This window comes from Apodemus sylvaticus, chromosome 9 (genome assembly GCF_947179515.1).
Source record: "Apodemus sylvaticus chromosome 9, mApoSyl1.1, whole genome shotgun sequence".
Taxonomy (NCBI): domain Eukaryota; kingdom Metazoa; phylum Chordata; class Mammalia; order Rodentia; family Muridae; genus Apodemus; species Apodemus sylvaticus.
In genome coordinates this window covers 103,777,029-103,804,238 of record NC_067480.1, presented here as the reverse complement: position 1 = coordinate 103,804,238, position 27,210 = coordinate 103,777,029, and the positions used below count along the sequence as shown (strand labels likewise).

General features: G+C 43.7%; 1 protein-coding gene across 11 annotated transcripts in view; it reads right to left on the bottom strand.

Annotated features, from left to right (window-relative positions):
• The window catches only part of Dst (dystonin), a 397,313-nt gene that overhangs the window by 146,441 nt on the left and 223,662 nt on the right, over positions 1-27,210 (bottom strand). For 10 of the 11 annotated variants that reach the window (XM_052192861.1, XM_052192851.1, XM_052192852.1 and 7 more), the window contains 7 exons: positions 24,971-25,137; positions 8,554-8,666; positions 8,349-8,455; positions 6,239-6,358; positions 4,104-4,199; positions 3,890-4,017; positions 68-161 (listed from right to left, as the gene is read on the bottom strand). In XM_052192861.1, the coding sequence (XP_052048821.1) occupies positions 68-161; positions 3,890-4,017; positions 4,104-4,199; positions 6,239-6,358; positions 8,349-8,455; positions 8,554-8,666; positions 24,971-25,137 (825 nt within the window). Of the gene's footprint in view, positions 1-67; positions 162-276; positions 444-3,889; positions 4,018-4,103; positions 4,200-6,238; positions 6,359-8,348; positions 8,456-8,553; positions 8,667-24,970; positions 25,138-27,210 lie in introns of those variants that run through there. The other variant, XM_052192862.1, reaches the window with a different exon arrangement.

Below are 27,210 nucleotides of genomic sequence, written 5' to 3'. Positions count from 1 at the left end.
AGGTTCCAGTTTACCCAAGCACACGCCGCTCCTCTACAGCAAGCCCTGGCCCCTGCAATCAACTTACAGACTGGAGAGCATTCCGGGCGAGGATGAGTTTGTCTTCACAGCTGACACTATCCCTCTGAACTCGGGTAGCAATCTGCTGCAACATATCCAACCTAAAAGGGACAAAAGGGAAAAAAACTCTTTTTGAAGTCAAAGAATTCACCAGTCCGGAAAAACAACCCTGGCAAGGAAAGACAGACGGACAGCCTCGCACCGAAGGCTGCGTACCTGTGTCCATCCAAGGACTCATTGCCGAAGCTAATGCAGGAGTTGATCAGCGTGGGACCACAGTGAACGGACAGGAGATTCTCGTTGGAATCTAGGCTGGTCCGAGTGCTGGTAGTGTTACTAAACACGGAGTCGCTGCTACGGTAACTGTAGCTACTGCTCTGCATTTTCAGCCCCAAAAATGCTATCCTAGGACCAAGCAAGTAGGACTTCTACCAGGTGAAAGGCAGTCTGAAAGGAGGGACCGGGCTTTAAGGGATCCTTAAATAAGCTTCAACGCGCATATGCAAAGCACTGCAAATATTCTGCTGATAACTATTCAAAAGAATCCTGCCTGAAGCCATTCATTTGCTTGCTGAGGTTTGCCTTTCTTAGCCGACTTTAAAGCCCTGCAAGTACAGACAGAGCAGGGTGACTGGGCGTCACTGGAAAAGATATGCCAAATATTTTCACCAAGAGTCATCCAGCTTCAACCACCTAAAAAACAACTCAGGTACCCAGGAGTCCAGGTAGCACCAGTGAAGGTTAATTCTATTAATACCAAGCTCTGATGAGAAACCCAAAGCTCAGATCACACAGCTGGCCAGCTGCTGGACAGCAAGCAGATGCCAGGTGCTTCATAACACAAGGTAAAATGATGGACTGATCAGTAAGTCAATAATCAATAAACAAGTACACAAATTTAATCAGAAACCAATTCTGTTTCCATTTCACCATCTTTTCATTTGTTCACTGCATTAAATTAACGAAAAGGATGTTTAATTACTTTTCTTTGCATGATGGACTCTCTAAGTCACGACTCCTAAGCCACTACAGCTTGGATTCTAAAAGCCGAGGACTCCACGCAGACTACTGGCTCAGTAATTCCCTGCGAATGTGTCTGGGCTTGCTTCTCCTTCACACAGACTAGAATGGGCTCCAAGAACATCGATCCCTTCCTGTTTGTCTTCTACACACGTCAAGCCACATAACTATAATTTGCAATCCTGGTCTGTGCCCCAGAAAAAAACTTGTGTCAAGAAAAATGAAGGCTTTTATCCAAAAACTTCCCTACCTCCAATGCTACAAAGCCAAATGAACATTTCTGTGCTCTAAGTTAAGCATTTTAATTTTCTAAGTAAAACAGAACAATTAAAACCAGGAACAGCTGCGCCTTACACTTATTATACAGTTTCTGTGTACCAGGAAAGGAAACATTTCACACACAAAACCTCATCTCCTATTCATAACTGCCAAACGTGGCAGGTATTGTTACATCCTGTTACAGAAGAAGACAACTGAGGCATGGACACTTAAGAACTTGTCTATGATCACGTGACTTCCAAGCCAAAGTAATAAACCTAATCCAGAATAGACTGGTCCCCAACTTTGCTTTCTTTCCTTAGCATGCTGTTGTGGGTTTGAATGAATCTCAAAAGCCCCGTGTGCTGGAAACACGATCCCCAGTAGAGCACACCGAGACCAGGAGGTGCTTGAGAGCTACAGTATCATCATGGCACAACCCCCATGAATAAATGAGTGTCATTATCAAAGGGGCAGCCTGGCTACCGCAGCAGTGGATAGAAAGGGGTTGGGCCACTGGCTCTCCTGCTTCAGTGAGCATCTGTTGTCCCCTTTGCCAATCTGATTCCTCCCAGGCACCCCACTCCAGTCTCCTTTCTGCCCTCTACCAGGGGAAGGTGCAGCACAAAGGTCCTCAGAGACGCCAGCCCCAGACTGCATCCCTCAACCTCTGCAACTCCGAGTCACCAGCTTCTTCCCTTTTTTATTTCTTTAAAGTACGAGACGGTCTTTCCTATTGTTCAGGCTGACCTGTAACTTTCTCTGCCCTTGTTTTAGCTTCTAAATGCTGGGCTTACAATAGACTTGCACCTAACAAGCGCCTAGATAATAAACTTCTTTTGTGCTATGCAGTCTATAGGAATACAAAGTGGATGAATCTGCACACATTAAAATCTAGCTACTGCTGTAGGCACTCAATATATCTTTGCTCAGTATCTTCAATTCAAACGATTCGTTGAATGCTTCATTTTAACCCTGTAAGAGCTGCGCCCCAAGCATTTGCAATTCATATCAATTCATAGACTCTTCATGATTTAACTTCATGATTTAACAAGGATGCAGCTAGTAATAAAGGCTGGACTTGCCTTTGTATTAGTTATATTAATTATCTTTGATACATTATTGCATGTCAACACTGAAGTCGGTATCTGAGACAGTGAGGGTAGAGCTACACTGGGTGTCTCTGTTATGTGCTGGGCATTGAGGGGACACAAAATGACAGCTCCCCTCCACATTCTCAGAGCCAATACCTAAGAAATGGGTGGCGTGAATGACACATGAATAAATACGAAGTTACAGCCAAGGTAAGCATGCTGAACAATACTCAATTAGTTGTTAAAAAAATAAAGGCATGTGACCCAGCCTGGGACACTACTGAGGGAATGTGGAGGCTGAAGTCTAGGAAGGAGTGGGGGTAAAGAGAAGCAGGGAGTAAGACAGACTCCCTGCCAAAAGGACAGAGCACACCACCTCTGTGAAGAGGGAAGGGTGGAGCTCACTCAGCACAGGACAGCCCCTAGGACACAGGCAGAGCACCAGCTCTGCTGCCAGAGCTGCCTGATCACACGCGCCTTCCACTGTGAGGAGGGACATAGAAGACAAGTCTCACATGCTGCAGTGGGGCTGTAGGATGACGGCCTCAAGGGAATAAGCACACGAGACATGGCTGGGCAAGTGGCCCCGTGTAGCATTTGTCCAGAAGTTCTAGAACTCGCCACACTTGGATGAGCAGGTGGGTGGCTTCTGAAGGCTAAGGCTTCCTGAGTGGTGAGGCACAGTTAGAGCACAGGCTGGCCTCTGTCTCACTAATTCTTCTGCCTCTACTTCCCCAAGGCTAGAACTACAGGCATGTGCCATGCACCCACTTTTACATGGTGCTAGTGATGGAACCCATGGTTTTGTGGATGCTTAACAAATTCTCTAACTGAACACACCCCAGCCTCCATTGTCTTTTAAAAGGGAAGGCCTTCTACCACCACAAGAGGAGACAGACATATGAAAAAACAGCAACAAGAAACAGAAGAGCTAATCCCTAGGCTACCAGCTTCCAAACCTGGGCCTGGGTAATCTAAGGTCCAAGACTACTTGGACCTTTCTTTGAGAAAGAATTCTGGGTACGTTTTTGCTTTAATCTATAATATCTTGTTAGATGAGGTTAGCAACCCAACCTACCAGGTCCTAATTTAGTCACTAATTTAGTCTTTAACTGTTCTCATTAGCATTTCTAGATAAGGAAATGGAAGGGGGAAAAAATCCTAAGAGACTTATCCAAGAGTCATATCAACAGGTAAATGTAACATGTAATTTGTATGAGCCTCGGGTCCCCCGAGAGACCATGCCTCGTTCAACACAAGGGACAGCTCCTGAGGAGAGACCAAGGTTGAACTCTGTCCTCCACATGCAAACACACAGAGGTCCCCAGGCAGACAGGAACACACACACAGAGTGAAAAACAAATCAACCAACCAACAAAAGCAAACCAACCACATTCTCAGAGCATGAGGACTGGGACGGTTCCACAGCAGGCACCGTGCTAGGGCAGCATCCATACCTCTCCACCTCCGGACGCAGCGCCTTCTCCCGCTCTAGCATGGCGATGATGAGCTTGCCCCACTCCTTTTCAATGTCATTTGGATGATAACCTTGAAGGAGTTTGATGCGCCCAAACTCGATCCAGATCTTAAGGGAACAAGAGAACTCATGTAGTGCAAAGAACTGAAGGCAACTCAAGAGTGCTTCCAAGTACCAAGGAGTATTGGGCTCACCTCTAATAATTTATACAGTCGCTTAATTTTTGATTTCTCTGTCTCCTTTGGTGGGATTTCTTTCTCTTTGAACTGTAAATACTGATTATAAAGTGCCTACAATGGAAAGGGAAATGAATTATGGTCCGAGTTCACAGCCTGCGCGCATCCTGACACTTAAGGAATCAGTACTCCAGGTGTGTGTGTGTGTGTGTGTGTGTGTGTGTGTGTGTGTGTGTAGTCGTGTGCTTGGTTGTACAGGAATAGCTAAGGATTTAATTATCAATGTGAGCCACGCTTCAACATTCGCCACATAGGAATCTAAACAATAAGCAATGGCTCTGTTGAAACACCCTGCCCAGAAACGCCCCGCCCCGACACATCCTTGAGAGTCTGAGCTTCCAAACATCACGCATCAATTTTAGTTTCAGAAAGCAGTTTGATACAATGCCCATAAAGAAAGGAAAAGACCCACTTCCTTTCATTCCTCTGCTCTATTCTGGAATCCGTAGCAGCTAAGAAGGGCTAACCTGTGGCCTCACAGTCTACCACAGTCAGTTTCAACTGGTTTTTGTTGGGGGGGGGGGGTTGTTTCCTAACAACAGAAGGTGAATGTTATTAGCTGATGCTACTGCTATAAATGTTCCAATCATGTAATTATCACTCGGTGAACCTTGAAAAGTTATTATATTCACTTAAGAAAAACCTTTCTAAAATCGCATAAGTAAAACACTTTCACATTTAATAACTGCATATTAATTAGTTAAGCATAATTTACGCTACTTTAAAACACACATTTTTTAAGGGTCTATAAAGATTTGTGAATTTTCCAATTCCTCAGGATATGTTTTCTTTCCCATACTACTCCCTACCAAGTAACCTGTGTGAACACTAACACTCCTTCCTATGACTCTGAAGATCTGCAGGAGTCAGAGACCAACACAGATTTGCCCGATGGTCAATAAACAAACAAACAAGCAAAAAAACCCCAGGAAAACATTTGGAAATAAATAACTATTTGTATATGAAATCCAAAAACTACATTGACCCAAAACCGCAATCCTGTAAGCGGCAATCAGTCATTAATCACCAAATGTTACTATGTGCAAAATGCTGTTTGCGGCACCATGCTGCAATCTTAGGGGCAGGTCTTAATGCCCTAGAATAGTTCACATCCACAGAGGAAGGTGTCTTACAATAAATACACCCCCATAGAAAAGGTCTTGCTTTTTTTTTTTAATTCAACAAATACCAAGAAACTTTGTGTCGAGGACAAATTCCCCATGGCAATGAGAAGAGACACACCACAGATGTTCTGAACAGATGTGGACACAACAAAGCGCCTTCATGAGGCCTGTGCTATGTCATGACTCTTTGTGTGATTCCAGTCAGAGTTAAAACAAAGCTTATTAAGTCCAAGAATTAAGGCTACACTGGCCTCAATATTCATATTAGTGGTTTGTGAAAAAATAGACTTCTTGGCTAGTTCAAATACAAATGTAAAAAATGGCACAGTTTAGTCTCTGACAAGCTATGCATTCATGATTCCTTTATATGGTTGCAACATCTCTCTCTCAATGATCATATCTAAGACCACATGATTAGCAAAGATTTTCCAAATCCTGGCCACTAACATCAGCCTATGACCATCCATTGTAAATTCACTTGCACTCTAGATGGATCTGTATTTAAAATTCATAACATGCAGGAAGTGTCTTGTATTCTACAAAAGAAGCCCCTCGGGGCAGCTTCTAACCTGACTCAAGCAGAGAGGTATGCTCCTGGCCAGAGCCGCGTGTGTGAGCGAGCTTCCCGGGACTCTCCTGTTCCAGCCTCCTGTGGGGTCTTAGCATTTCTCTCATGTAAGACCTGACAATGTTAGTTTCAGAATCGCTCAAATTATACCTTCAATTCTCAACAAATTAAAGCATGGGGAATAACTTCTGAAAGATTTTGTTGCTATAATTTTTAATTATTAATATTTATCTCTATTTTTTTTATTACTCAAGAAAATGGGTAATAAAAATTTTGCCTAGTAAAAATGTGTAACTTGCCAATGGCAACCTATCTTGAACTCTAAGATTATGGGGTTAGCCTAGCATCAGTTTAACGTATCCAATCAAATCAATCCCTCAGGACATCTGTGATATACCGACCTTTAATTCTAGAGGATTGTTAGGAAATGTTCTGTCAGACATTGTGACCACGTGGTGTCTAATCCACTGGATGAGGTAGTTCACCATATTCTGGTATTCGATCCATTTGACTTCAACATCCTAAAACATATCAGGAAAGGTTTATATCCACAGGTAATAACAGTCCTCCACAACACAGCTTATCAGACATATTCCTATGAGGCCAGGTGTCATGAAACTTGGCAGAGAAAAACAGGTGGATGTTTTCTTAGCTTCCACCCAGCTACAGTACTTTCTACACAAACAACATTTAAAACATGCTGTCAGCATTTGGAGAGTAACCCAGTCCCACTGAGTGCCAATTCTGGTCCAAAGATAGTGGCTGTCTGGGTCACTGCATTGAAGAAGTTTCTGAGGCTTAAAAAAATGCTGTGTTCTGGTGTTCTGAGAGGTTTCCAGAGCTCAACTTAAGGGGAGGGACACTTACAGAAGCCAGGCCACAGCATCTCTGCCAACTACTGATCATCTAAGTCCCCTAGCCTTTGACACGCAACACAGTTATAGATGTAGGGACCAAACAAGAAACGGTGGGGTTTTCAAGTACTCATTAAACAAACTCTATTAAAGGGAGTTAACTGTTACGTAATTACATTTCTGAAGGATGCTTACAAATGGAACATTTGTCATGTAATAAAAATCCATGATATTTTAAGGCATGATATTTGTAGTCAGGAGTTATTGTCTGACTAGGGAGAAGAGAGACTCGTTGTAAGAGCCCTGGGGAGCAGTAATCTACTCAAGTGTTCAAATGGCAGGAACGGGCAGCACAGGCTAAAAAATGTAGGGAAGACTCAGATCCACCTGTGCCTTGGTCACCAGAGACTTCTCGGAAGGCCGGGCCCTGAGCTCTACTGTAACAAGCAGTGTGTGATCAATTGGCCAAGGCAGGGTGTGGGGAGAGTGTGGGGAGATGTGAGTCCCAGAGAAGGCATGGCACTCACACAGAAATGCTCTGCCTGTACGTGACTGTTTAATACCCCAGAGCAACAGACGGAACTGTCAATAATGATAATCGAAATTTAGTTCGACTCCTGAAACAGGTGCGTGGGTTTTTACCAAGCAGCCTGCGAACGGCAATACTAACGCCGGGCATTAATACGATGATTACTTGGCATGTGCGGAGTTAATGGAAAATGGAAACAGAAGAGATGGAGAAGCCTAAGTGCTCCAGGCTGAGTCTACAGGGAGAAAGAAGAGGAGACACTAAGCAAGAAGACAAAGGAGTGGGGCTGTAGGAACCATTCTGAGGCAGCGGCTCAGAGGACGGAAACAGGAACACGCTGCATGGAGACCCAAACGGTTACGATCTTCACAGGAAAGGTGAGGGGAAGAAGAAAAATAAGCCTAGAAATAATACTGCAGAGCAGAGACACGAGCAGAGAAAGCACCGAGCTTCCAAGCTGTGCACACATCTATACATCTTCATCTCCATCATCCGTGAGAAGGGAGGGAGGAGCCTGAGGTCAAGGGGCATCGCCCTCACGTGAACACAGACAGTGTCCTGGTCACGTCTAGGCATGGCGTTTGCTTAGTGTGCTGAGGTGCACAGCTTGGTTAAGGTCCACAAACCTGTGAGGAATGGCACCCAGTGGGCTCCCAATCGCTAAAGCGGTGTCAGGAACCCAGCCAAGGACAGAAACCTGTATCTAGGCCTCATCTGTAAGTCAGGAAACAACTATCACTTTATTTCCTGGGGTCTTCTGAGTCAACTCTAAATTGTGTTCTAGAATGAGACAGCCTAGCTACCCAGAAGTACAGGAGAGCCAGCAGTTGTAAAGGGGCAACAAGCTACAAAGGGGAGGCCTTCCACCTCAGTGACCTGTAACTGTTGTTCAGAGATGTGCTGTGACTCTCAAGTCCTCTTCCTTTATTTGAGACACAATGATTGTTTTTTAGTGTCACTTTAATTTCAGTAGTCTAACAACACTGTGAGATGTCTGCATGTTAACCCAGATAATTAAATGACATTTAAAATCTTGTTTTAAAAAGCCTGCACTATAATTATCAAGAAATTCGGTTAACTGGTCATCAATGAACCAAAAACTTCAAGTGCAGAAAAGCCAACACTCACGTTTGCACCAATGCCTTCGCCACCTTCGGGGACTTTGGGAAATGCATCATAGAGGGAAGACACATAGGTTATCACTGACTTCTCGTCCGGGGAAGAGACATCAACATCTACAAGCAGTGACAGGAATGAGTTATTTCTCGACGCCGAGGTGACTTCTGATGAGATGCCTGTGCTGACGCAGGTAAGAGTCAAGAAGACAACTCACCTTCAGGGTCCAGAAGTCTGATCACACCGATTTTCTCAGCTACATAAAAAGCATGCTCTAAGTTTGCAAGGTTGCTTTGAACAGCAACAGTGTTCATGTCTATCAGGTCCGGCCTAGGAAAGAGTGTACCGGTTAAGTTCCGTGTGTGCCAATTCAACCTGTCATCTGCCTGGGCTAGCCACCTGAGTTATAGCACCTGCAAGTACTAGTACCAGACCTATATTAAGACTGAGGCTTCCTTTAAATCAGTGGTTCCCAGCCTCTCTAATGCTGCGGCTCTTTAATACAGTTCCTCACATTGAAGCGATCCCCAACCACAAAATTATTTCCACTGCTACTTCATGACTGTAATGGTGCAACTGTTATGAGCTGTAATGTAAATATCTGCTATGCAGGATATCTGTCTGCAACCCACGGGTTGAGAACCACTGCTTTAAACACTTCCCAGGTCTCTGCAGCACCCACAAAATCTCTCTAGAACTTCCCTATCACTTTATAGAGGAAACCTCTCTGTCATATCCCCCCCCACCCCCACTCCCCACCCCCCCATCCCCGCTCTCAGGTCTGCTCAGCATTACCTCACACACAAATAGTTAACCCCCTGCGTGCTGGGGGCCGTGTGGGAGGAATGAGTAGTAAGTTAGCGGAACACTGCTTAACAGTCATTTGCACAAGAAACTCCGCTAAAGGACATCACCAATCTTAGGGAAAAAAGTAAACGCAGCTGTAGACTTTTGTTTGCTTTTTTTTTTTTTAACCTAACGAAAAGACAGGATTATGCCCAACCCCCAATCTACATTGTACTTTTATTAGGTCTTGGAAGGAAGTGTTCATGAATCGGAAATATATCTCCACTTCCTATTTGTTCGCAGGCCAGAAAATCATCACAAATACCTCACAGGGCTGCCACACCCACCAGTGTGATCAACATTCACCAGTAACAGTAGGAGAGGTAAGGGGCAGTTTTCTACAAATACATACATGCATACATAAATATATACATACATATATACATACATACACACACACATAATATTTTTTTAATTCACAGACCTAGGACATCTACTTAAGTCAAGAATACTCAACAGATATTTACAAAAGTCTAGACCAAGTGTCTAAAGTTCTTCCAATAAAAAAAACTTCAAATTTCCTGGAGAAATAAGAACCAGACCTTCTGAGACTGCCAAACTCTGGGCAAGAAACAGCACGCTATTGTGAGAACCCAGCCATTAGCAGGGAGCGTAAACACTGAGTAATCACAAGGAGAATGAATAAAGTCATTGAAGAATGAAGTTTTTTTGACCAAGAGAATAAAACACAAAACTTCTTTCAGGATGATGTCATTTCAGAAGAGAAACAGCTGCACAACACAGAGAGTGGGAATGGGCCCCTCTTCTGTCTTGAGTCTAACACATTACCAGAACAGTAACTTTGCAACAGATAAAACAAATTAGTTAAGAAAAATATTGTTAAGGGGGGGGGGAAATCAAAAGGCACCGGAAAAAACAAAGACCTTAAGGAGTCTTCCTTATACTACTGCCTCAAATGGCTGGCCCCTTCTCCTCTTCCAGTGGCCTTCCACTGCTCTGCCTGGAGCACCAGGGGCTGTGCTCTGCCTGGGGCACCAGGGGCTGTGCTCTGCTGTGCGTTTACCACCTCCACTCTTGATCATCTCACTGTCTTTAAATTTCCCATCTATTTGGGACTAGAGAGATGCCACAGTGGGAAGAAGCCCTTCCTTTGCAAGTGTTGTGTTCAAACGTCCAGCAGCTGTCTAAAAGCTGGGCATGGCTTTGTGTGTCTAATATCTTAGTGGGTGGCAGAGAGAGGTGGATTCCAAGAGCTTGGTGGGCCAGTTGGCCAGCCTGTGAAAATGGTGAGCTTCAAAATGGCGGTCTTCAGGAGATACCTTGTCTCAAGGCAGGAAGAGTGCAAGAGAAGGTATGCAGGCATACACCAGTGTACCACACACATCAAACATATGTGTATACACGCATACCTGCATGCCACATGCACAAAGGGATTCAGGTACTTCCCACTTCCTGGGGATATTTATCCCCACTGTAAAGCTCACATCAAACTTCCATTCAAGGTTTGCAGGAATCTGATTCACAACCTGGTTTAAGTATGAAATGAGCATCAGACCACACCGCAGGAAGGCACTTGAGGGCAGCGCGCTCCTACACTCTGCTTGGAGGTGCTGAGCCTTCTCTAGTATCATTTCCCCCCTTTTATAGTCACGTTTTCTTGTGCACACAATGCAACCTGACAAAAATGTATGCTGGACTTTTTGTAGAAAAGCATTTTTACTGATAAGCTCTCAATCATTTTTTATTATCTTATAGTAATTTGATGTTGACATGCATTATACCTTTGTAAATACCATAACCCATCTTTTCTTTCAGATATGATTACAAGTGAAGATACTAGACAATTACGTAAATTTTAAATTAAAAATATAAGATCATAAGGACATGAAGTCCTTAGAAGTGTGACCAGAAAGTGTAAACCTGTCTGATGTGGTGGCACACAACCTAAACTCTAGCACTCAGAGGCAAAGATATAGATATGAGGCCAACCTAGTCTATGTACACAGTTCTAGGCCAGCAGGGCAACACAGACCCTGTCTCAAACATAAAAGCACACTACTTCTGTACACCTTAATAGGCATAATTTATTATAAAAATATAAAGTAAAAATGTATTTTTGAAAGAGTGTGCTGATCAAGTTATTCTGTTTGGTTTTGGTTTTGTTTTGTTTTAAAACAAGAGTCATCAGGAAACGTGTAATCGCAATGGAGGAATCATCTCCATTAGACTGGCCTGTAAGTATGACAGAGGAAGTTGTTTTCTCCATCAGTGATTTCTATGTGAAGAGCCAGTCTGCTAGGACACAGCCTGCTATGGCTGTGCGGTCCCTGGCTGTCTAAGAAGTCAAGCTGGTCAACCCCCAGAGGGCAAGCCAGTGAGCAGTAGTCCTCTACAGCCTCCGCTTAAGTTCCTTTCCTGAGTTCTCTCAATGCTGGACTGTAGAATATAAGATGAAATAAACCCTTTGCTTCCCAAGTTGCTTTTGCCCACAGTGTTAATCACAGTAACAGAAATTTTAAAAAGGAGAAATAGCTAGTGCCGTAAGTTTTACATTTTGAATTAAATTAATATTTAAGTCTGTAGAGTACCCATTTTTAAAAAGCACTCACTTTGAACAAAAATGTTTAAATCACACACATACACACACATATGTACACATATACACACATGACTTGTATATGTAGGAATATATATGGATGGATAGTATTGTACTGGCTGGTTTTATGTGTGTGTCAACTTGACTGGAGTTATCACAGAGAAAGGAGCTTCAGTTGAGGAAGTGCCTCCATGAGATCCAGCTGTGGGGCATTTTCTCAATTAGTGATCAGTGGAGGAGAGGGCCCATTGTGGGTGGTGCCATCCCTGGGCTAGTAGTTCTGGGTTCTATAAGAAAGCAAGCTGAGCAAGCCAGGGGAAGCAAGCCAGTAAGAAACATCCCTCCACGGCCTCTGCATCAGCTCCTGCTTCCTGACCTGCTTGAGTTCCAGTCCTGACTTCCTTTGGTGATGAACAGCAATGTGGAAGTGTAAGCTGAATAAACCCTTTTCTCCCTAACTTGCTTCTTGGTCATGATGTTTGTGCAGGAATAGAAACCCTAAGACAATTGTGTAATTTCAAAATATCTCCATAGTAACACCCAAAAGCTATCTGAACACTAAAATCCCTTGGGGAACAATCCCAATATTAAAGACTCTAGACACTTAATGATTCGTACATTAACGTGCATGAGAATTAGCTGGGATCCTTTGGAGAAATATTAGAGATAACCAGGCCCTTCTCTGTGTATATCAATTTCCTCTGAAGCTCATTAAGACCCAGGAAGCAAACAACACAGAAGTCTCAGGAAGTCCTGAAACCGACCAAAAGCGCTACTCTCCTCCCTGCCCAAGGTTTCACAAACAAGAAGAGTAACTAAAGGGACCCAGCAGCTGAGGTTCCTGAAGTGGATGCTGACCAGCCAAGCTGCCTAAAGGTCCCCTCCGACCCCTGAGCTGTCTGTATGTCCTTGCGGGCTCCAGGTCCCAGCTTTGCTGATTTGCCACTTACCCTAAGCTGGGCTTTCTGTGATGCAGTTCTCTGACTCTTTCCTGCCCAGGTTAAGCAATCCCTCCCTCTTACTCCTGTGGGTAGCCCCTGTGTGTGCATGTGTGTGCATGTGTGTGCATGCTTGTGCGATCTCTCCCCAGAAGAAAGTCTCTCACAGTACCCTACTCAATCTGAATTAGGGTTCTAATTTTTCCTGAGATCATTGCTTCAGCTTTTTTCCTGCGATAAGGCTTTAGCCTAAGTTGGCCTTCAATTCAACACGCTATGCATCAGACGATAAACTTCTGAGCATCCTTTGCTGTGACCTCCTGAAGAAAGGCATGAACCGTCAGGCCCAGCTTTCTCAATGTGTGATTCTTATCTGAGGTCTGAGAACTTAACCGAGGTAGCATCGATAATAATTTTAATTTTCCGTTGAAGTCATAATCTTTTTTAAAACTTTCATTTTATTCCTTTAAAATAAAATCACTTTATTCTCCTTAACTAAGAAATAAAAACATCAGACAGATAATTTAAGGAAGCCTTTCACACACCTTTTTTTTCTTTTTTTTCTTTTTTTTTTTTAGTACAAAAACACACAGTAGAAATGCAAGTTTACACAAAAACAAACATGGCCTATTGCTTTCTCCTCTTGGTACAACAAAAGAGGCTTAAAAAAAAAACTTTTTTTAACGTTTTATTTATGTATATTGAGTTACATTGTAGCTGTCTTCAGACACACCAGATGAGGGCGTCAGATCCACATTACTGATGGTTGTGAGCCACCACCTGGTTGCTGAGATTTGGACTCATGACCTCAGGAAGAGCAGTAAGTGCTAACAGCTGAGCCATCTCTCCAGCCAGAGGCTGTTTTTTTTTTTTTAAAACAAAACAAGCCAGGCGTGGTGGCGCCTGTAATCCCAGCACTTGGGAGGCAGAGGCAGGTGGATTTCTGAGTTCGAGGCCAGCCTGGTCTACAGAGTGAGTTCCAGGACAGCCAGGGCTACATAGAGAAACCCTGTGTCAAAAAAAAAAAAACAAAAAAACAAAAAAAAAAAACCAAAAAACAAAAAAACCAAACCCAAACTCTTTTTCATTGTTTATTTTTATTGTTTGACTCTAGAAGCAAAGACACTGGAGAGGGATGCTGACTGATCTAGCTCTCAGTACATAGTAAGATTATTAATGGTAAGATTATTAACTCTGTAGAACAGGACTGATTTTAACTTTAAATTAGAACAAAAAACACAGCAGCTGAAACACGGTGGGTATCTGAGGTGAGAAGACAGTGGAGCACTTTCCTATCCCAACTGAAACTGGCTACAGGCAGCTGTGCGCGCATGCATTCTAAAGGCACAAAGGCCACAAGGCTGCAGAAGGCCAGGAGAGCAGCTGAGGCCCGAGACCGCTGGAGGGAGTCCCTGAGAGAGCGTGACAGGAAGCCGTGAAGGCAAAGCTTCTGGGATGGCTACTCCAAGAGATGCCAGGGCTGTGCAGTTTCCGAACTACATGGGTTTCAGAATGGAGTCTACCTACACCTAAACAGGACGCCGTGGATATGCAGGTGGGCAGAGCCACAGAGGCAGTAACCAAGCCTGCTGAAGCCCTACACTACAAGCCCCAGACGTGAAAACGTCTAGATCTTAGTTTTGATTTGACCTTAGTGTTCCCATGTCCTCGTTCTCCCATTTCTGGAAGAAGAATATATACTCTGTGCTATTACATTTTGGACATCTTTAACTTGTTTTTAATAATTTAATAGTCATGAGACTTTGGACTTCTAAAGTATTGAAACTTGTGAAGACTTTGGGGGCTTTAAAAGGTAAACTATTTCTTATTAAAAAAAAAAAGAAGACAAACTGGGGATAAAGTGTGGAAGTTTATAGCTTAAAGTAATGTTCTGTTTGCCAAGGGGTGGAGTTATGATGGTTACTTTATCGCCCTGATAAAATTAGAATCCCATGGGAAGAAAGTGCAGGCTGCTAGACTGGGCTGGCCTGCAGGCATATCAGTGTGTGTGTGTGGGGATTGTCTTTATCACCTTAACTGACTGAAAAGCCCAGTTTAAAGGAACATAATACCATTCCCTGAGCTGGGTCCTAGATTGTGCGTGGGTAAGGAAACAAGCTGAGCGGAAACATCTGCATTTATTTCTTCTGCTCCTGACTACAGATGTGATGTGATTATCAAGGTCCTGCCATTGTGATTCCCCTGAAACCCTGGGCAACAATCTAGACACGGATGCTAAATCAGCCCTTTCTCCCCACAACTGCTTTCTGTCAAGGTTTTTATCGGTGCATTAGAAACCAGAGGGTCATACAAGATGAAATGTTACAGCTACATGACAATGTACCCCCATGGGACATTGAATGAGTGTCTTATCATAGTTTAATCTTAAGATAAAACAATACCAATAACAGAAGCCACAGAGCTTCGATGCAGGTGCCCTGTGATCTCCTCCTGACTTGCTCTTACTCTCTGCTCTCTTAGGAAACAAATCCTGCACCACTCCTTACCTTACCTTACCTGGAAATCAGGAGTTACACAAGCTCGAAAAGAATCATCTAGAATTCCAGCTATGGAACATCGGGAAATGCGGTGGCCCTGGGAGGGAGGGGATTCCCAGCTGCTGCTGGGACAAGGGCCAAGAACCCATGTGGGCTGGTCTCAGGGTGATAACATGAGAAAGCAACTGTAAACCCGGGCATGAGGAATACTATGCACAGGCTAAGAGGTAACTGCATGCTTCGGGTATACCCATACGTAACTTGTCCCAACCAATAAAGCATCAAGTGTATTCCTTCATACATACGGTTATTTAACAGGCATCTATCATATCCCAAGCAACAAGATGCTGGGAACAGTCACTGGGTATATGGAGAGCTTAGAGCACACCAGGCGGTCTCACCTGGCGGCAAAAACTCACCTGTAATCTGGTTGAGCGGACGTGAGTGCAGGCAGCCCAACAAGGCCAGGGGCCACAGCTGCGGAGCACAGCTAGAAGAGATGCTAGCCTTAGCAAGGGGCCAGCCAAAACGAGGCTGATTCAGGGGAACTTCTTATAGGATTGCAAACTTTCCCACCTAAGAACTACAGAAAATACCTGAAGTATTAAATGATCAGCTCTGAAATCAGACAGGAACTGTATAGTGAGAGCAGTGGGGAGAGGAAGAGGGACCAGAAGAAGGTCAGACCCACAGCACTGTGTTCTGTAACACAGGTTGTAGCAACTGAAGTTGTAAATACGCCTGAGATACGAGATGGAAGGGAGAAAGCTGGGGCACAACGGTGAAACACTCCAAATACAGCAGTCAAGAGGGAAGAAATGAATGTTCAAGAGGCTCAGACCTGCAAACGCACTGACTGAGCCACATGGACGTCGCCCAAGCCCTTGCAAGAGTGTGAGTGGATGGTGGAATCAGAACCAGAGTGCAGCATGGCTGAGAAATAAGCATCAAGTGAAGAAATGAAGGCAGACAACTCTGCCTAAAAGACTGGTGGAGAATGGGGAAAAGCAGTCCCACCCACCCGCAGGCACCAGCGTGCCACTGTGTTCGCGCACTAACACACAGAAATCGCAGGGTTGGATAGAATTTCTGTATTGATCCTTTAACTAGCAGAGGCTATCAACATGCTTAAAATCCAAGAAAGATCTCCGGAAGGGAGAAGCAGAAAGGAGGTGAGAGGGAAAGACAGAAAAGAGCCGCAGGACTGAGAGTGCCACAGCATCAGCACCACCACGAGCGCACGGCAGCATCAGCACCACCACGAGTACACAGCAGCATCAACACCACCACGAGTGCACGGCAACATCAGCACCACCACGGGCGCACAGCATTAGCACCACCACGAGTGCACAGCAGCATCAACACCACCACGAGTGCATGGCAGCATCAGCACCACCACGAGCGCACGGCAGCATCAGCACCACCACGAGTACACAGCAGCATCAACACCACCACAAGCGCATGGCAACATCAGCACCACCACAAGTGCACAGCAACATCAGCACTACCACGAGCGCACAGCATCAGCACCACCATGACCGCACGACAGCAGGGGTCTATGGATGAGTGGAAGATGATGCTTGTGCTGCTTCCAGCAGAAGCGATGGAATTAGATGCAAGGAGATTTGTATCCAGGATGGAGAAGAAAGTCTTTATACTTGCTGGCATCTATTTTCCTTGAGAGGAGACACCAGGTCGTCTGTTATGGGTAAAGAGAGATGAGAGGACGGAGGAAGAAGTAGAGAAAACATCAGACACCTCAGGGTGCACTCACTTGGGCTCTACCCCAGCCAGTGACATTCCACTGCATGCATCACGGCCCAGGGACAAGCACAGACAAGGCAGAAGGCTGGGCTCCTGCAGGAGCAGGCTTTCCTACAAAAAACAAGCACTCAACTGTTTGTAAGAAAACGATAAAGGGATTTATTTACTCAGTGGAAGTTTTAATATAAAGACAAAAAAAAAAAAAAAAAACCCACTCCAGTTACCCAGGGGCCAGGCTTAACGCAAACTCTATAGTGGAGAACACAAACTCCACAAAGACACGTGTAGCGGCCTATGTTACATAACCTCCGTCCTCTTTTCAACAGATCACACAGTAAGAACACGCGTTCCCTATGCCTCACGTCTCCCGTGACAGCATAGCAGTTACCATAACAAATTCCTGAAGATGACTGTTTGGATCAAATCGTGTTCAGACTTCACATTCTCCAACCATTCTTGCTGCTGCAGCAAGCATCTCCCCTCCTCCCTGCTCCCCACCCCCACAAGGTCTATAAAGCTGTCTCCTCCCCTGTCCTCCAGCAAATAAATATGGGCTTGCAGAAGAGTCACACACAGTTAGGTAACAGGGTGTTGGCATCCCTTTATGTTCATATTTGGGCACACATATTACTGAGACAATCAAAGCCAAGAACTCCTAGGTGGCGAATAGGATGTGAAGATAATTTCCTCTTGTTCTCAAACCTAGGCATCTGAGTTTATTTCAAATATGCTTCCTTTTTTAACCCTACAGAGTACCAGATTTATTAACAAGGCAGAGAGCAAAGATTAGCAGCACTATATCTAGTACAAGCTTTGTTAATACTTGAGGATTAAAATACAACAATTGTAACAATTAAAAGGTAATTAAAGAATTGTGGCTTTCAACTCACAAACAACAGCTCACTTCCTATCTGCCTCCTAGCCTGAATAAGTCCAGATGAAACCTGCTGACTTTAACAAAGAGAGATCTCCTCCAGCACCTGCACACCCGCATGTAAGTGGACTGCCTTGAGTAAAATTTGAAAAATAGCAACAACAACAACAACAACAAAAACCCAAAAATCTGTAAGAGACTAAAAAACTGCAAACCTCCCCCAAACAGGGAGATGAGAATCCGCTCATTTTCAGTCTGCTAAAATTAACACGTTAAACTACTTCATATTACACGGTAAGATGAGAATATGAACCTATAAACAAGTCAGAAAAATCAAAGAGGTTCAGAAACAAATCAACGGCCCAGGGAAGGATACACATGCCCGCCTCCGGCTTCCTCTGGTGAAAGAAGATGCTGGAAGGAAGGAAGCAGGATGGAGAGAGGAGAGGCAGCATCCGTGACATCCATCACCGCTCTAGTGTTACAGGCTCAACAGCAGGTCACAAGGCCCAGAGGTGGTCGGTCACAGGCTGCCTAAATCTCAGCATGTATGTTATGTCATAAAGTCCTCTATTCTCATATTCTCTCTCCCTCTCTCCGTGTGTGTGTGTGTGTGTGTCTGTGTGTGTGTGTGTTAATTTGGCATGTTGGGGAGAAACCGTTTTATTTTAAGAGACTCCTGTTAAGCTGGAAGCCCACCATTTCAGCTAGGCTGAATGCAGCATTCTCCCAGGATCCACCCATCGCCATCCACTCACACCGGGGTGACTAGGCACATGCAGCCATGCCTCAGTTGGATTGTGGGTGCTGGGGATTTGAACTCAGGCCATGCTGCTTTCACAGCAAGCACCTTTACCCACCAAGCCACCTCCCCAGTCACAGCGATGTAATGTCTGAAGTGATCACATCACTCTGAAATTGGCCTAATTCTCTTTCCTTCCCTCAGCTCATGGTATAACTGGTGTTTTGATGAACACCTTGTGCACTAACCACAGAAAAATATGCCTATGATTTCATCTTTGGAGTGTGTTTTTAAGAAACAAGTGTAAATAATTCAGCAAATAAAAGGGTAAAGTTTAGAACAGGAAGCAGGTAAGTAGACCTAGCAGAACACAATCAAATTGGGAAATATTTATTTCTCAAAAGCCTCACAGAAGGGAAGTGCCACAGTCCTTATCCTACAGAGTCACACATTCGCCCAAAACACAAAGTTAAATTCAACATTTCAATAGGGAACAACAACAAAAGTGTCCATCAATTTTGCATTTTAAATAAATTAAGCTCCAGTCACAGAACCGGATTCTACGGAAGGGAAAGGGACAGTGGCAGGGAGTACCTGCTCCAACCTGCCCAGGCTTATCCAGCTTCCAGGATGGCCTCCTGTTAAAGCAATGAACACTGAGGTGTTCTCCCTCAAGAATGGAAGCAGGAGACAAAGGGAACAACTTCCTTATTTTTTTTTTTAAAGATTTATTTATTATTATATCTAAGTACACTGTTGCTGTCTTCAGACACACCAGAAGAGGGCATCAGATCTCATCACAGATGGTTGTGAGCCACCATGTGGTTGCTGGGATTTGAACTCAGGACCTTCGGAAGAGCAGTCAGTGCTCTTAACCACTGAGCCATCTCTCCAGCCCAACAACTTCCTTCTTATCAGTAGGGATCCACTTCCCTTCCCAAGGGAAGGCTCAGCACTGGGCGCTCCTATGAACTCGGCTGCCCAAGAGTGCCAGGAACAGAAACAAAGTAAAACAGGCGGGTATTTCCTGATACTTATTTTCCAATTTGTACCCCTAAAATTATGGGTAAAAATAGATGCAATAAAAATGGCAACCAGATGCATCCACCTAGCCGGATTCCTTATTTAGACACAATCGAATTCTCTTCAAAGTAGCGCACACTGGCTCTTTTAGGGCTTTAAATGTGTTAATAGTTACCAGGGACCAATTTCTTCAGAGTGCAAGCATTCTGGGATGGTTTTGTAAACAAATCATTTGATTGGCTTTGTAAAATGAAGCACTGTTTGGTTGTTGCTTGTTTTAGATTAGTAGCCACCCATGCTTATGACCACAGGCACTGGAGCCCATAATACACAGGTGTGTGCACACGTGTGCACCAGCCTCAGGTATCGGACTTTGCAGCCCGAGGACTGAGGGGAAGAACTACCCAGCCAACACTCACACACCTTCCTGTGAGAACATTTCAAACCCCGAGGGGCCTCCTCCCACTATTAAACCAGTCCAACCCAGTTGAGCTGCTAAGGACTGACTGAATTCAGGACTGAGTCACCAGCCTGTAGGTCATATGATTAAACACAGCCTCCTGGGGAAAGTTACCCAATTAAAACATTGTTAAATTTTTAATATGATGAAGAACAGTGGCCTCAATAAATTTCAATGCAAAATGCAAATTATGAACAAAATAATGAATGCTAAATTATGTCCTCCTTAATTAGAAAAATACTTTAAAGGGCATGCTCTTGCAAACTGTTGCCTAAAATTTCCAATGTTAATTGGCTTAATATATTTAAAACAAGCCCATGGAAAGAATGCAGAGAATTAACCGGGACTGAAGTGAATGAATGGGTAAATTAAAGACAAGAGCGGGACAGGCAGAAACTAGCCAGCAGAAATAACCTCTGCTGGAAACGTGCTCCCGCCCTCAGCTTGCTGCTCCTGAGATCCTGGGGTTTCCCACATTATCTTGCAGGGTCTCAGGGCCCACTGCCCTTCTCCATGCTCTTTCTGGTCTACAGATTCATAGTCATTCTCGTGTGTAGGTGGCTGCATCTTCACACTGACTGAGGCCGGTACGGCTGTTTGGAACCCTGCTTTCAGGAGGTCTAGGGAAAACTCCCACTTGGAGAGGCCGACCTTCAAGCTCACAGTCAAGAGCTTCATCTCTCTCTGTCAGAGACTTGTGAGCAGACTTAGGGCAGAAGCCACCTGAAGTGCTCCTGGAATCCCCACCTCCGAGGAGCATGCAATGATACCCACAGGAAACTGGGCTCCCTCCACTTCTGCTCAGAGAGAGCGCCTGGGGTGCCCTGGCTCTCGGCTCATTGCCAGTTCTCCCCTATCCTCCCTTGGTACTAAGCTGACTACTCAAATGCTTCCCCTTCTGTGACACTCTTTTTGTTTAAAAGCATCAAACCCAGCCTTCCCAGTTATTCTTCTGAATAACAAAGTTCTGAGCTTACTGGCAGTGAGGCATGCTGAAGACCTCTCAGACACTGTTTTCCGTGAAGAAGATTTTATTATAGATCAAAGGGCATCGAACTTATGTGAACTGAACAAACAAAACAAGGTTTCTAGAAGGAACTGGGGACAGCAGCAACATCTAGTGAGATTTCATTGGGGAAATTAATTTACCATGACCTATTTAAACAACCCCAAGAACTGTTCTTTATAATCTTCCTATTTTCTCCTTAGTACCCGGACCATAAGCCCGGATAACGTGACATATTAACACTATAGAAATTGTGATTTTGCTCTTTCTTAAGCTAAGTATTTTAGTATGCTTTAATTTTTATTTGAATAGGTCCTACCATATTACATGATTTTCAGTGTTAGCTAACTCTAAGTTAAGCAGTTAATATTGTGTCTCAGTAATTTATAAGAAGAAGCGAAGACCTTCGTTTGGCAGTTATAGACCCACATGCTCTGTCAAGCTCAGGAACACTTCCCGGGATCTTTGCTAACTGTCGTGAGTCATCCACAATGCAGGAGCACACTGTTCAGGTCGACACTTCCTTCTCCTTAAAACCACCAGCATGCAGAAATTATCCCAGTAACGACAAAACCACAACAGTCATATCCATTATTTCTTATAGGGCAGATGATGCTGAGCATATTATTTAGCATTTTGACATTTTTTTTTTTACTCTTGATAAAGATGAAGGCAACTGGCTATTTCATGAGGTTTGTTTGTTTTTTGAGACGTGGTTATTCTGAGTAGCACTGGCTATCCTGTATATCAGGCCGGCCTTGAACTCAGAGATCCACCTTCCTCTGCCTCTGGAGTGCTGGGATTAAAGGCCCAAGCTGAGCTTGGCACACCGTGTCCCAGCTTGGTAAGTTTTTTAAAACTAGCAAAATTTACTACAGCCTTCTGCTGGAGTAGAGACATCCATGTGGCTAACATTCTATGTCATCATGAGTGCTGACATTCTATATGTCCCCGTGAGTGCTGACAGAATGTCTCTATGAGTACTAACATTCTATATGCCTCTGAATGCTGACATACTATATGTCCCCATGAGTGCTAACATTCTGTCTCCGTGAGTGCTAACATTCTATATGTCTCCATGAGCTAACATTCTATTTGTCTCTGTGAGCTAACATTCTATGTCACCAATAGTGTTAATATTCTATATGTCTCCATGAGTGCTAACATTCTATACGTCTCTGTGAGTGCTGACATTCTATGTCTCTGAGTGCTGACATTCTATATGTCCCTGTGAGCTAACACTCTATAAGTCTCTGAGTGCTGACATTCTATATGTCCCTGTGAGCTAACATTCTATAAGTGTCTCTGTGAGCTAACATTCTACATGTCTCTGTGAGCTGACATTCTATATGTCTCCGTGAGCTAACATTCTATATGTCTCTGTGAGCTGACATTCTATATGTCCCTGCGAGCTAACATTCTATACGTCTCCATGAGTGCTCGTCTTTTTACCCCTGTGCACAATTTTAATTTACAAAGTCTATGTAACCCTTAAAAGTTCCCTTTCAGCCGGGTGGTGGTGATGCACGCCTGTAATCCCAGCACTCTGGGAGGCAGAGGCAGGCAGATTTCTGAGTTCGAGGCCAGCCTGGTCTACACAGTGAGTTCCAGGACAGCCAGGGCTACACAGAGAAACCCTGTCTTGAAAAAAAACAAATCCCCCCCAAAGAAGTTCCTTTTCATTTGATCTCATATAATAGTTCTTTGGACATAAAAATTAGAAAACTAAACTATGGAAAAAGCTCAGGATGTTGACCTGTTAATAAAATGCTGTTTTCTTACATCAGCAAGCTTCTTTCGGGTGTTCTAGATGACAGTACTACTAAACACCACTGTAGGCTCTCCGGAGTGACTCACCCATCAACGGCTTCTCACAACGCCATTTGTAGTCATCCACAATTTTGAACACGTGTGTGGGAGGGGGCTGAGAAGGGGACAACAAAACTGAGGTGTGGTGCAAATGCCATAAGGAGACCTACTGAGTCTGTGATGATTGTGTTTTTATGTCAGATCAGCAGCTCTAAAGCCTTGGGAGGTCTTCTACAAGGATATGTCTCTTATGTAAAGTAATACTTGCTTCCTTTGGATGACAGCATATATTTTCATTTTTAACTCTAGGGTGTGAGAAGCTGATCTACACAACTTATAGCCTTCTGGACACTGTAGTCACCTGCCCCAGCCACTACAGCCAGTCACCCTAGCTATAGCCACCACCACCATGACCTCTAAAGGTCCTCTACCAGGTGTCCATTTGCATAGAAACAAAGCCCTTCTTCTAGCTCAGATAACACTACTGAAGCCAAATGAGATCCAATAAGAGGCAAGGCTTCTTCTCTAAGTAAACACAAAGGCTAAACCACACTTAATGGAAGTTTCCACAGCCAACTCAAACACATTAAAACAATGTAGGAGTAGTTGTGGGAGTAGTTGTGTAAAACAGTCTATGGAATAAAACACTGCTCCTCTAAGTTCTTATGATTGTTAGTACCCCAAACCAAAAAGGTAGAACTTTCCTTGTTTATTACTTGGTCTCTTGCTTTTAGAATAAATTAAGATATTAAGTAAGAAATGTGTACAAGTCGAGTTATCTGTTTAATTCTTACACACACTAAAAGAAAAGAACTCAACTTTCTTAAGAAAGGCCAAAGGCCCATGTCTTACAGACTTAAGACAAGTATGGGACACAGGATACTGTAACAGATTCAGCAACAGAGATGATATGCATTTAGAGCTGGAATTTTAGTTACCAGGAATTCTACTGAAGTAAAAACTACAATTCCAGTTTCTGAGCTGGAGAGAGATGGCTCAATGGCTATGAGCAGGCTAATGTCTTCCTGAGAACCAAATACCACACAGCAATTTACAACCCTGCCTTCCACACCCCAACAACTCCAGGCATGCTAGTGACAAAACACTCACACACATAAGATAAATTAAAAACAGATCCCATTTCTCACCAAAAGCAATGACAAAAAGTCTCTGTCTGTCTGTCTGTCTGTCTGTCTCTCTCTCCCCCCCCAGCCTCCCTCCCTCCCTAATATCACACTGCTTAAAAAGAGGGGCTGTTGAGTGTAGGTACCTGAGTAGTTCATTACTGGGTTTGCATGATTTTTATTATTCTCAATACCTTTCTCGGTTTCATAAGTTTGTAGCTTAGACTTAATCTATTTGTGAACATATTTGGTTCTTCAATATGACACAATCTTCAAACAATCGAAGAAAATCAAAGAAAACAACCAAGGTAAAACCCAGAGTTGTCAGTAAATGTTTTATGTGTGTATAATTTCCAATGAGACAGGAAAAGCACACGCTTGAGAGCCAGCCTGCCACGTTTGAATCCCAAGTCCGTCACTCACTAGTCTTGTAGCTAGGCAAATATTCATATATAACCAGGGTTTGACAAGGATGTTGTGAGAACTAAATTAATCCGTGTTCATAACAATGCTTGTTATAAATTCACTGTCACTTCAACTGTTAACAGCAAGACTTAATAATTTTCACAGGAAAACTGTTCAGCTGCCCAGGTCTGCTGCCCAGTCAGTCACCCCCAAAGTGGCAGGACCCGGAGCTTCATGCCTTGCTAAGCTTGCGAACTATGAACTTTACCTGTGTACTCATGGGTCACCTGTAGATAAACTAAATCACTGACCTGCAGATTAGAGGCATCTGAGCTTAATTTCTGCTAAGCTGTATATATATAAAAAAATTCTAGATATAATACCTCTTTGTTGCTGTGTGTGCCTACCTCCCGTCCCCCCTCTGTGTATGTGTCTGTCTGTGTGGGCCTGTGCTGTCTTTCATTTTATTTGGACTTTTGCTCTCTTATGCGCAGGCACTGCCCCTTTAACAGGAGCATGTTATTTAAATTGCCAGAAATGCAAGAAAGACTTGTCTTTGCATGAGGGAACATGGCACACATTCCATACCTGTATTTGTGAATGATGGCATTGAATAGTTTCCCATCTCTCCAGCAGGTGGTGAAGTTTTCACACCGCACCCCGGCATAGCCTTCTGTCGCCTGCTGTGTCCACAGGAGCAGCCTTTCTTTTGCAGACATGTCCTCTGACTCTCCAGTTACGTGGATGTCAGATATCTAAATACAACAGAAGAATCAAACCATTAGTTAGTTAGTTAGGAAGGAAGGAAGGAAGGAAGGAAGGAAGGAAGGAAGGAAGGAAGGAAGGAAGGAAGGAAGGAAGGAAGGAAGGAAGGAAGGAAGCTTAGAGGGAAAAAGTCTACTATGTGCTAAGTCCTTATATCCCATTCTCCTTGATCCTGTAATTCTTGTTGCTGTGCTAAATATATTACTAAATATACTTCCCCTTTTAAAGGGAAAAAGTTGAATTCCAAGCAGGCTTATATTTGACTTATCTGTGTCCAAGTTAAAAGCTTCCAATGAGATTTTAAATATAGAACACACTAATTTTGCAATCGTTAAAAAAATAAACAACTACAGCAAAACCCCGTAAGGCAAAGAATCCAGGCCAGCTCAGGTTGAGGCAGCTTAACAACTTGGTGTTGGTACCGTAAAAGAAACAAGAAGAACCAGATCTACAAAAGTCTTCATGGACGTAACGGCATGCTAACTCACAAAATACAGAAGATACAGTCCGGGATTTCATCCTTGTATTTGTAATGAATGACTGAACTTTGTTTGACGAAGTTACTTTGACAAGCCTTTTCTGTTTTGTAGCAGACACTAGACAACTACATAGGTGCTGTTTTTTTACGTGAGAATTATGGTATTCATCTCAACCCTCAATGTGCTCTTCATGGACTTTTAGATAGTTGTTACCAAAACCAATATCTTTCTGGTGATCCATTTTAGTCAACAGAGCATATTTTAAAAACTTGATATGTGTGTGTGTGTATGTGTGTGTGTAGAGTATGTATATATATATATATATATATGTATGCATATACACACACATATAAACATATACATAATATATATATATATACATATATACAAACACACACATAACTTAAGGTAACTATTCTGTACTGTTTTAATGTATTTAGTGGGCACACCACAAGCCAGGTGGCCCAGGAGACACACAAGCCGTGGGACCCTCAGGCTAACCCATTACAAGCTGTCCTGCAGGTGGGTCTGCATGCTACATGTAGCAGTGCCAACCTGCTTTTGGTATTATACCAAAACTTAACAGCATGAAAAGAAAACTACATTCTTTGCAAATAGAGCAGAAGTTAAAGCCGTAAATTACTGTCTGCAGAATCGGATCCAACAAGCATTTCATGTGAAGACTAAGGAAACGGTGCCCTCTCTCATTTTTAAGCGTATTCCATAATGCCCTTGGCCTGTAAATATTTTGTGACTCCTTGCTCACCTTTAGTAAAGTTGTCATGTGCGTTTTGTTTGTTTGTATAGTCTGAGAACCCCTTCCCCTGAACGGCGAACAGGACGTGGGTGGGCATCGTTCTCTCAGAAGCCCCTCCACTGAGGGATGGGAAAGAACAGGGATCTCCAGGGTGTGCATCCCCCTAACTCTTTGTTCTGGGCTGTCCTTGACTTGCTGCCAACTAGACAGGTCACAAAGTGTCTTCACCAGGAGCTGCCTAGCAGTTCCCAGCTGGGATTAACATTGGTAGGTAACTGTTCCCCATCAGAGCAATGTGTGGAGCTAAGAGAGCAGGAACAGGAAGCAAGCCAGGACCCGGAAAAGATGTGTGTGTGCGTGTGTGTGTGTGTGTGTGTGTGTGTGTGTGTGTGTGTGTTTGTGTGTGTGTGCAAATTCATGTACGTGTATATGTGCAGGTGTATGTTCAGGCATGTATTGTGTGTGCGTGCATGTATGTGCACACATGAGGGCCTGTGTATGTACGTGTGCACATGTGCAGGTGTGTATGCCTGTGCACATGCATGTATGTATGTGTGCATGTGCATACACTTTGTGTGTGAAGTCACAAACCCCTCTGCAACAGAAACAGAGTCCCAGAGCAGAGCAATGAGGTCTGCTTCTGGTCTGTGGGCCAGCTTCTTATCTATCAAATGAGAGGTAGGCGGACAGAGTTTAAGGCCCCTTTCCAGATAAACTCTTAAGAGTCTATAAACACAACAGAGAACTGAGAGGTCAATTACAGAGTCAAACAACTGATAGTGGAGACTGGAGCAGTGCCAAACTTGAACAGGAAGTCTTTCATTCTT